This window comes from Phalaenopsis equestris, unplaced genomic scaffold (assembly GCF_001263595.1).
Source record: "Phalaenopsis equestris unplaced genomic scaffold, ASM126359v1 Scaffold000759, whole genome shotgun sequence".
Lineage (NCBI taxonomy): Eukaryota > Viridiplantae > Streptophyta > Magnoliopsida > Asparagales > Orchidaceae > Phalaenopsis > Phalaenopsis equestris.
The window spans coordinates 161,786-174,017 of record NW_018165199.1 but is presented as its reverse complement, the minus strand read 5'-3'; the positions used below and the strand labels follow the sequence as shown (position 1 = coordinate 174,017).

At 38.0% G+C, this 12,232-nt stretch overlaps 1 protein-coding gene across 1 annotated transcript; it reads right to left on the bottom strand.

Annotated features, from left to right (window-relative positions):
* Positions 1 to 6,225: 6,225 nt before the first annotated feature.
* On the bottom strand, positions 6,226 to 10,659 carry LOC110030752 (BAG family molecular chaperone regulator 6). Its single transcript, XM_020733642.1, is given in 4 exon segments — positions 6,226 to 7,459; positions 7,611 to 8,322; positions 8,324 to 9,404; positions 10,472 to 10,659. Coding segments are annotated over 3 exon segments (2,847 nt in total). The 5' UTR covers positions 9,340 to 9,404; positions 10,472 to 10,659; the 3' UTR covers positions 6,226 to 6,340.
* Positions 10,660 to 12,232: the final 1,573 nt, after the last annotated feature.

Genomic DNA, 12,232 nt, shown 5'->3' with positions numbered 1-12,232 from the left:
CTAGCATCTCGGTGCGGGGTAAGTCTGAGTATAGTATGACTTTGACAGGGTCTTCATACCTTCCCCATCTTAAAGATCTGAAAGATCTAAAGGGTGTCACGACGAGCGATGACACAAGTTAGATCTATTAGATCTTTAGCACAGTCATACTCGTGTCAATCCTGATGACTTAACTCGCATTGTTCATTGGGATCAACCCAGTAAGCAATGCTCGTTAAGGCATCGCGACCAACACAGGGTCACTCTCCTAACGAACTTGGCTCGCTATCCATGCAAATATGCAAATGCAAATGCTAATGCAGGAAAATCAGAACACATAAGTAGTGAAAAAGAGTATGTCATGAAGGCAGTGACTCGTAGGAATGGGCATGTCGTAGCGGCAGGGGCCCGCAAAGAGGGTATACCGGTAAGGCAGTGACCCGAGGATGGGCATGCCGTGGAGACAGTCAGGGGCCCGAAAAGAGGGTATACCAGTAAGGTAGTGACCCGAGGATGGGCATGTCGTGGTGGCAGTGGCCCGAAAAGGGGGTATACCGGTAAGGTAGTGACCCAGAGTGTTAGGCATGCCTTAGCGGCAAGGGCCCAAAAAGAGGTATGTCGGTAAGGCAGTGACCCGAAGGAATACAACTCAAGTAGATGATATTGAACATGCAAACAAACATGTACATGAACATACACAACATGCAAAGAAGCAAATGATAGGTCGATCGGGATGGAGCATCCGGCCAAACCAAAGTATTGTGCTAACCGGACTGGGGTAGCCTACTAAAGCACAAGTGATGTGACCGGTTCGGGATAACCGATCGAGGCACAAGTGGTGTCGGTGCAGGTGCAAGTGCAAGTGCAAGGTGCAAGGTGCAAGTGCAGGTGCAAGTGTGATATATGACACACAATATGTAACAATGCAAGACACACATAGGCAAACAATGAGGTGCAAATGACCACACATGATGGCGAGTCATGCTCGTACTAACGATCTCACCTAGGAAACCTAAGATTTAGACTCTTGGAAATGCGGCACCGCCGCCTCTTATTTTGGTGAGGGAATGTGGGGAGTTTTCTCCCCGGATCTCCGAAGGAAAAACTCTCCACGGCGTCGCAAAATATGCTAGCTACAAAGCTTTTACCATTTCACGAACTCCTCCAAACTTTGCAAAGCGAGCCAGCTACGAAGCTTCTCTCGCTTTGTCAAGTCCGACCCCCTTGCTTCTCCAAGTAAAGCTGGGGAAACCCAAAGCAATGGGAGTGAGGGACTCCGACCGATCGGGACCTGTGCTAAGACTCACAACAAATGGGGGACACTCGGCTCTACGGAGGACGTTTGGTTACGCACAGAAAGACCTAACCTAAAGACTAGCTCTAGGAAATTGACGATCCATCACGCAGGCACGTCGTCGCGCCGACCCATGCCGGCGCACGCACTCTGTGTGGGCGATCGAACTCACACGCCTAGACACCACTAAACCTAGGGCTAGCTAGGAGTTTAGGGGTTCTCACCACCGCGAAGGTTGCAGATGCTTTTTCTTTACTTGCTCCAAGCCGTCAACATCCAGTCTGTGCTCTAGTGTGCCTCGTAAAACGTGCACAGAACAAAAACAGAGCCAATAAGGACAAGAGTGGAAGGGATCAGTGAGTGCAAAATATCCAAAAATAATAATTTTGGCATATAAAAGTATAACCAAAATATACCTTCGCGTGGGAGGTTGCTCGATGAATGCGAAGGAGGGGAACCTACGAGGTGAAAGACGCACGCGCCTTCTCGAACAGCGGTAACACTCGCTGTCCGACGACGTCGAAGTGCTCTGGCGAAGCGTCCGGCCGCTGGAAAAGTAAAATGGCAAGGTTGGCGGGGTTGGCTGAGAAAAAGAAGAAGAGGAAGATGGAGAAGAAAGAGAAGAAAAAGAAGAAATTAGGAGGAAAAAAAATGGAAGAAAAAGAAAAGAAAAATTAGGAAAAGAAAAAGGAATGGAAGAAAAAGAAGAAAAATAAGGAGAAGAAGAAAAAGAAGAAGAAGAGGAGGAAAAGAAGAAGAAGAATAACCTAAGTCATTCGAAAAAAAAAAAAAAAAAAAAAGGAGAAGAAGAAGAGAGAGAGGGGCAAGGAGAAGAAGAAGAAGAAGAAGAAGAAGAAGAAGAAAAAGAAATGAGAGAAAAAGAAGAAAAATTAGGAGAAGAAGAAGAACGGGTGCGGCTCGAAAGGCCGAGAGTAGGGGGGTCGCGGTGGGTCGCGATCCGGAGAAAGCAGTTGTCGCGTGCGATCCGGAGGGAGGAGGGATGCGTTCGGGAGAATGGAAGAGGAGCTCTCTGCGTGAGATAGGAGAGATTATTGCGTGCGGACACCGCATGCATCTCTGCATGCGGTGTTCGATCCTGGCCGTAGATCACGGTGATCTACGGTCAGGATTATTTCCATTTTTTTTAAAAAAATAAAAAATTTTAGGTGAACCCCTTATCTCATCCGATCCGCATGGAATAATTTTTCGTGAGATAGAGGGAGAGATAAGGTTTTATATATAATAATAATATATATTATATTATATTATAATAATAATTATTATTATATTATTATAATTATCCTCCGTGTATTCTTCACCGTACACGTCCTCGCGGAGAAGTGGATGTCCTTCTTGGCTAAAATCGACGTTTCGGACGCATTGATGCAGTCTGTTTCTTCATTCGGGATTATTTGGGCCACTTTTTTGACGATTATGCCCAAAACGATAATTCGCACATTTTTACCCCGCCCACGACGCCGTAGCGAAGTGAACATCTCCCGTAAATGAAATCGACATTCCGGATGCACTCGCGTGATACGTTTCGTCGTTCAGAGTCATTCGGGATCACTTCGTCAAGTGATCGGGCCAATTCAAGCCAAAATCCTGTGATGCAATAACTAATTTTCGTTGATCGCAGGTGGACAACTTACACCTATGACATCCAAAAATTGATGCCAACAAATTCCTCAGTCGGGATAGAGCAAAAGAACTCTTGCAAATACTTGGGCGTCATGAAAATTGAGATGCAAAAAAGCGATCGAAGGAAATAATCAATTGAAAGAACAAAATAAAATAGAACAGTCGAGCAAGGTTTCCTACACTCTCTGCCTTATTTATAGAGAATGGAAGGAAGTCAAAGCAATGCGAGTGCATCAATGTCATTTGACACTCAAAACCACAGATATAAAATATAAATTTTATTTTGTAATAAAAATATTTACATCAATCACTCAACGATTACTCTAGAAAATATTTTACAAGTCCATCAGCAACTGCTTCAGCACTGATATGACCTCGCTGAAATAATTGCTTATTAAAAAGTTTGCATTCTAATATAAAGCTATAGCTTGTATCCGGGCAGCCAAAGATGCCTCCCGAATGGCCAACAGCTCCTTTCAATGAATTGTTACTTCCTTGTAAAGTGTAGCTTCCTGTGCACGGATCGTAGCCACTTCTTCCTCCAGGCTCTTTGAATTTTTTTTCTGCTCAATCAAGAAATGAAGCTCTTTGACTCAACTAAATTCAGCCGCCCAGATGAACAAATCTTCTATTTCAAGTAGCGACATTCCATCAAGTTGGGAGACTCTTGTTTGCTGACCACCTCAATTTAAGCCTTCTCTGGGGACCTAGACGGCTACTTTCAGCCTCAATTGGAGTGGAACACCTTTGGTAGACCATCAGTCGACTACTACATCGATGACTGAATCAACATCTTCCTTCGCCTCTATCAAAAGGGATTCGATGTTCGCCACTCCGACGATCGGGTCAAATGCTTTTGAAGATAATATAAAGAATGTTTCACAAAAAGAAAATAATAATGCAAAAAACAATCCCTCCATACCTATCATTTGGTCTCATTCCAAAATAATAAAAGAGAATCCTTCCTCACCAGTCCTCTTTCCCCCGGCTAGCTGAGGAAGATCAACATCACCTTTACGTTGGACTATAGCGGAAGACCAACGACTCCTCACACGTTTCCCTAAACAACGACTTTCAGCGCACCATGCGGCACTAAAGCTCCAATAGTTTCTTGCCCTACTACCACGGATGGCGGCACTGGAGTCTGAATAGGAGCTAATGAACCGACTTACCATTCTTTGGGGCAGCCACCTTCCTCTGCCCGGGACACCTCTTCAAAGCAACCTTTCTCCTCATAGTCCCTCTCTCAGGCGCCATCCTCCACCTACACTTTCTCATGGGTGTAACCAAGGAGAGATTCTGACGACCCCACCTGTCCTCTAAATCAGGTTTCTTTCACTTCTTCATCAACACCTACTTTTGATCCCCTTCCAGGAGAGATTTTTTTTCCCGCCTCAAGTCTTCGAAAGCCCTTTGGTAAGACACTTTGATGTACTTATCTATATTGGAAAACAACTCATTCACCTTGTTAACAATCAGAATTCAAACAAACCAGATGAAGAAAATCAAAGAAAGATGAAAAAAACACACTATTTACTCCTTATTTATAGGAATCTTTGTCACAAAATTCAAGTGGATTTTTGTTATTACATCATTAAGTAATCATAAGTATCTCTCACTTTCTTGTATTAAATTATCTTGTTCTTATCGCAGCATAACTTCCGAGAAGCAAGAAAATCAATAAATTAAATATGTACACAAATAATGTGTCTGCACAAATCTCAAAGCAATCTGATAGCTTATGAAAGAATGACGTGACAAAGTTGAACCCACCATAAAAATGAACTAGGGGCCAAGAAGATCCGATCGGCTTACGGTCGCCATAAATCATCTGAACCAACTGAATGTTATACTTCCAAATGACACCCTCTGCCTGATGGCCTAACTTGTCTTAACCTGCAAGAATTGAGGATTGACTACTAGACTAATGCATCCAGCCAACTAATATCAACCGCCCGAATCGATCTCACCGGCGATCTTTAGAAATCCAGCCGATTGGCCTTCCTAAAAGGGTCAACCAACCGATGGTCCCAATCATGTCCATTTCAAACTCTCCTTACAATGTGAACTATAAGATGTCAATTCTTGAGTCCAGCTAACATCTATGTTTTTTTCCTATATTAATATTTAAGTAGTTTAACCAAATACACTTGTTATTGATGTACTAATTACTCTCATCATTAGTTTTACTTGTAATTTTGAAGTTCTGCTACCATACAAGTTTACTTTTAAGCCTCCAAAGTTTCTCATGGATATCTCTACAAGGTTTTATACGTCTTTATTACCCTACCCATTTTAAATTCCTTCACTAACTACTACAAAATAAAATGTTGAACAGGCTTTGTCAAATAATGAACTTTAATAAGCTAAATAATAATATTTCTAAACTACTCACAGTACATGAGTTGATCTCACACTTATTTATAATACAAGGGTCTAATAGCAAATTCGAAAATAGAGAGGGTTGAAATTGCAATACTAATTGAAGGCTAAACTTTTATTTATGGCAGAACAGTAACGAGGTTGATTATGATTTTTTTTACTTTATTTTCCATGCTCGAGCCTTAAGCATGTATAATTGACATTCTTAAATAGCTTGTTCTCATAAATTAAACATCCATATCATAGTGATGAAGATTTGATTAATTCTATTAAAGGATATATTCGAGCACTCGGGAACCATATCATTTTTATTCATTATATATAATTAACCGTTATTATGTTGCATGAGTGATAATTAATAAGTCATACCGTCTTCAAAAATATACAGACTTTAGTATCTTCAACGTCTCTCCAGAAAGAAAAATTATTACATCAAGAGTCCTGATACATTTAGACTTCAATCAGGGTCTACCACGTATATAGACAGACCCACTCATATATTAAATTACCTTTTTTATTAAAATGATCCTTAATTGGACACGTGATGCAAAAATTACCTATTTCTTCTCTAAATAGAAATGAAAAGCAATCAAAGGTCCAAAACATGTATCTAATGCATAATTCAAGCATTATTATTTTTTTAATTATTAATTGTTTGATGTTTCAAAATATGTTATATCCTTAGGTTAATGTTCATAAATTTATTTATTTATCTATTTTGTATCTCCTCATGTGAAATTTTTTTCTCTATAATAAGATTCTAGTGCACATTATTATGGATCAAATAGCTGAACAATGCTTCCATCATTCAAAATTAAGACATGATTGTTTTGTATATTAAGGCATTGCGACCTCGATAGCATCCATCAGAATATTAGAAATTAAATCAAGGTAAGTAAATTGAACTTGAGGCAAACAAATTCTGCAAAAGAGATAATGATACTAAACCATAGGAAGATGTAGTATTTGGAATACAAAACAATTACAGCACAAGATTATTAGGTATAAGGAGGGTAGATTATACAGTCAAAGCAGCATAACTCACTATTTGCTCATAACATTGTCTAACTTCTTCCTCCGATTAATTTCCACTTTCTTCCGTTTTGTAAGTTTCCTCTCCAGATTCTTCACTCGTTCTATCAGGCCATTAATGGCCGCCATTTGTTCCTGATCCGCGTGTAGTAATTTCTCCAGCATCTGCCTTAGCTTTTCATTTTCCTCCTGGAGTTTTTTCTCTTTATAGTTCATTTCATGCTGCAAGAAGGCATCTGACGTATTTTTCTCATGTTGTGAAGATTCTGTAAGATTGCTTTCACTGCTCAACTCATCAGACGAATCTGATGTAGTTTCCTTCAAATCAATTTTGCCTGAAGAAGCTACCGAAGTAATGGGCAGTTCATTCTTGTGATATTTAAAGGAAGGCTTCAACTCCTCAAATGCATCAATTTCTTCCACAATAGCTTCCTCATTTTGTTCAGCAATAGCATCCTCTGGTTTGATGTCTGAACCTTCCTCCATAAAAATTCCTTTCTCTGACGTCAATTCTGCTTTCAATGGTACTTCCTCCAACAATGATTGTTTGTCTTTTTCATCAGGTGCGTTGATTTGCTGCACCGCCAATAATGAGTTGGAGTGATTTGCTTGATTTGAGTTATGCTTCAAATCATTCAGATCTGGGGCCTTCACAGTTTCTGATATTTCACTTTGAGGTGAATGTACTACAGCATCTTGGCTCATAGACTTCTCATCTTCATGGTGACGGTTTACATTCTTCCCATCTCCAGATGGAACGACCTCATCGTTCAGCATTTTAACAGACATGGCGTGACGCTGGCCTTCTGGCTCTTGCACATCATCTTCTAAACTTACACATGATGGTTTATCAGATGCTGTTGAAGATCCACCACTCTCCTGAACAGAGACGTTTTCTTCTTCCAAATGTGGAGGCTGATCCGATAAGATATTCTCAATCAAAGAAGTTTTTTCAACTGAATTTGAAGAAATAGAAGAGGCAGTATTGTCACGAGTACTGATTTCTTCTTTCTGAGTCTCTCCTTCCGGCTTTTTGGTGGTTTGGCTGTACAACTGATCAAGCTTGTCCTGCAAGTGTACAAGATCTCTTGCAACTGATTTTCTAACCTCTCTCAAGCTTGGATGCAAACCCTGCCAAATAATTATCATATAATGAGATGGACAAACCTCCATGTATATGTAAATATGCATGGCAGTCGCAAGGCCATTTTTCTTAGAAACAGCAGCCATGCTCACTCAAAGTATATCAAAATTGAATAAAAAAAAGTAGATTTTAACATACCTGGATGGTATCCAGTTGTAGTAGCAGATTCATTATGGTCTCACTCATAATAACTTAATGCTTCAAGTCCAGCTCTGCAAAACTTGCATAATTTTGAATTTGGCTCTTGACTTCAGTTGCTTTTACACGAATTTGAGCAATCTACCGAAGTTTCTCCAAAGGCTTCCATCTTCTGACATCAAATCCCCGGAAAGCAGACTGGATGAGTAAAGCTGCATCCTCTTGTGAATATTTTTTCTGCATCTCTTTCTTATTATCATCTGAAAGATCAACTTTCTCGCCTTTCCGCTCAAGCTTCTGTTGTTGACTAATTGAAATATCCCCTTTTTCTTCATAATTGTTGCCCAAATTACCTTCAACTGGAACAACAACATCAGTTGGAACATCTTTTCTATCCTCCACACCATTATGTTCTTAAATACCTTCCATACCTTGTCCAGAAACAATTGTTGCAGCTGTGCCTTCACCTCCTGGACCTGATGGTTGGTAGTTAACATCTATCACTTTAATATCTTTAATGGGAACATTGTCTGAATCATTCTTCATGATGGCAAATTGCTCATTGTTACCTTCAAGGGGTTTAGCTCTCTCTTTCAAGCTAGGTGAGCTTGGAGAACGATTCTTCCCATTTGATCCATTTTTCTTTGGCAGGGGGTCCACTCTCAAGCAAACAGGAGGAAGCTTTGATGCCTTCGAATGGGGAGGGTTGCTTATTACCAGAATCTTTCTTCTTTGCAACATCATACTTTTCCTTTTCAGCAATAGAGTTCTTCAGCACATCTTCTGGCCTGTCAAGCTGACAAGGCTTCTCCCCATTCACACTATCAAGATGCACCACAGGAATAGTCTTAATTTTCCTCTCCTTCTCAGCTACTCTGTCCATACTGTGCTGAGCTTTAGCCTCTTCTTCCACAGCCTCTGGCTTCTCAACACGCTTTTCATTCTCCAAAAGCTTTAATGGAACAACCTTCAAATTGGAAGGCGCGGAGTCAGCGGCTTTTGCTGTGGCATCTATCTCTTTCTTATCTCTCAAACCTCTCTCCTGTTTCTCAGTATCAGGCAGCCAGAATATTGGATATGGAAACTGTATAACCTTTTTGCCATCTTCATTAGCACTCTCCCCATGTCCCTGTCTCATGTCCCTGAGATTATCCTTGAAATTAACCACAGGCCACGATTCCATAAACTTTTCTTTGGTTCCATTGCTTGTAACGCTATCAGGAAGCCACATCATTGGATAATGATTACAAGGGTATTGAATCAAGCTACTGTGATTGCCTTTAGGCATTGTTACTCTTCCCTCTTCAATTGTTGGGGAAGCGTTCTGTTCTTCAATTTTTACATTGTTACCTTCTTTCGTATGGGAAAGATGATTTGAAAAACCACAAAATTGATTTTTGTCATTGTCGTAATCAAATTTAGCATGATTAAAATCCATGGGAACGAAGAAAGGTGGGTAGGCATCATGGTAGGGAGGCCAAGAGCCATGGTAGCACATTTGAGGTGGATGCTGGTATTGGAAGTAAGGAGGTCTAAAGCCGTAAAAACAAGAGGGGTAGTTGTGATTGCAACAGTTATGGTGTTCTACTTGATTATTATATGACCAAGGTCCACAAGATGAAGTGTCCATCTTCATGTGCAGGGGTCTTGCTTCCCAATTGGGATAACAATGGTATGGATAAGGAATTTGCTCTCTTAGAAAAGGTAACTGGTGAGAGCAAGCATCCATGTTCCTGAAACTAGGGAAGATTTATGGCTGGTTTTGGTGATAGATTGGGTACTTTTCCGAACCTGCTGATATATAAGACAGATATCAATTAATAAGAAAAAAGATGCTGAAAGTCTTGAAGACCAAACATACAAATCAAAGACGTTGCTTGCAGTAGTAAGAAGCAACCCAAAATCTCGATATTTTTGGTTGAAAAAAACATATGGCAACTAAATCTTTAGGCAGGTAAGAGCTTAAAAGTTTTATGTTTTCTAGCCCGGTGTTTAAACAAGCGAGTTTGAGCAGATGAAATGCTTGTTCATATTCGGCTTGTACAGAATATGTATCTATCATATATACATATATATACATATACATACATATACATATATATTCAAAATAGACAAGTGTTTGGCTTTTTGGGTTCAAAATTAATTCGAATAATTTCAAAATAAATATAATCATAATAAAATTTTAATATAAAACATTACTGGCTTTCAAATATGCGCGCTTGACACATACATTTTTACATGAATTCACGTGCATAATACACTTTGTAGGAATTTTTGCTCATCGGATGTCGTTTTTAGAAATGAATTGTGCTTCATTAGGCATGCGTCCAAGGATCAAATATTCATATTATTGATAAATATAGATTTAAGTTAAACATGTTTTTATCATTTTCAAATGGCATCATAATTAAGCTACTGACCATTCCTTTAATAAAAGCATTCTTAAAATGCTATCACGGATTGAAATTTATCTCTTAAGCATGATTTAAATTGGCATCAACAGCTCTTTTTCATTCATTACCGAGGAACGTATCAGTTAGTTGGAATCTAATAGCTCTTCTATTATTATTGAAAAAGCTCACAATAATGGCAATTTGTGATTTGGATGGAATGCAGATATTGATAAAACATGCCGATAGCCAGATTCGAAGAATCTGAACTCACAAGATTCATTGCAAGATTCATTGTATAAAACACAAAAAAAAAAAAAAATTCAGTCTAAAAAACTTGCCGATGTATCATTTCGCACACTAATCAATAAACTCATCAATATTCACAAATTCATCACGCAACCTAAGGCTCCCAGAAACTTAAACCAAAGATGGAATCAATAAAGAGACATCGAGGAATTGAAAACTTACAAATCGCTGACGATCTAAACTTTGAAAACCTTGCAATCGATCCACAAAACCGGGTGAATTCGATACCAGCTTGATTCTGCTTCGTCTTTCTCTTTTCACTGCTCTCCAGCTCCGCTTGAAATTTCCTTGCATATCGCTGGCTTCCAGCGCTTCTGGATACTTCCTGAATCCCGCAGCTCCTTCTATGGCTTCGGCCCGTCCCGCCGAACCCTAGCGGTTCGGTCGGGTACTCTAGCTGGGTTCGGCCGGATGCCTCGGTTCGTTTCGGGAAATGCTGCCGTTGAATCGGTTTTGGGTGGAAGCTCGAGATGACGTGGCACGCGACGATTGGCTGATGATGGTTTCAGCTGGAGTTTATGAAGGAGAATCATAATTGTGGGCCGTTAAAAATAGTTGGTGTTTGATTTATTTATTGAGTTAAATATAAAAAATATAAATATTAAGTTTGATTTATAAATGAGTTGATATAAATATTAAATAATAATATTTATTTATATATTTATTATATAAATTTTTTATATGTATCAAAAAATATTATATTTTTATTTTTTAAAATATTATTTTAGTGATATAATTATAAAAAATATAAATCTAGTTGTTCGATATAAAAATAAATAAGAAGAAGATACATCATCAGCAATTCATTCGGGTTTTATTTGCACTCACTTATGAAGTGAGGATAAAATGAATGTTTTAAAATAAAAAATTTATTTGAGTTGAAACGAATATAATATGCAATCTATAGTTTAGCTCAAAAGTAAGTCGTATACGAGTTAATTTGAGCAAAATTCAAATATAAACTGAACTGATTACGATCTTGGTTATTTACAAGTTATTTTGAACACATGTTCATTTCGAACAACGAAAATTTCTAACAAACTGAACACGAACAAGCTCTAAACTTGCTTCTGTTCGACTCATTTCACCCTTAATGATAACGATTAGTTTTTGGTTTTTTGCGACTAAGGAAGGAAGGGGGCAGAACCATTTTGTCTGATCGAATTTGTGATCTCAGAGTGGGATTCTACAGCTTCAACTACTATGTCACAATTAAATATGCTATAGATCCAAATTTTCAAATCAAATTTTCTGGTGCCAATTATCTATAGAGATAATTGTACGATTATTAATTTTTTGGGAAAATTTACATTCATGTCACACTATTCTATGCAGTTATGTATTTAATATCTAAGTTTTAAGTTTATTAGTTTTATCATTTTGATGTCAAAATTATGCATAATAAATGTATTTTGTTTTTAAAAAATAGTAATTATAATTTTTTTTTAATGTAAAAGTAAATATTTTAGTGTTTTGCATGTAAATATCAATGTTTAAATGTCCCTAAAATATATATATATATATATATATATATGACTAAATAGGTGCATAAAGGCTAATAACTCTAATTGAATGCAAATAATATACAACTACACAACCACATAGCCTTCTACACTCCCTCTTTTTTTTCTCATTTCTATGCATATATTTTTGGTATGGAAGCATAAAAATATCAATAATCTTAACATATGTGATCACCAAGCATGCTTTAGGAATTTAAATATTTTGGTATGTACAACTAAGTATTAAAAATTGTTAGATAAATTATCATACAAAATTATTTTATAAAATATCAAAATAATATTTTAAAAGTTTTTTATTTTATTGTCAATTTTATGAGTTCAATAAACTTTTTAAAATACACAAAATATTTTACAAAAAAACACGAGATGAATTCTTGGTAATGCATTTAGGAATTTATAA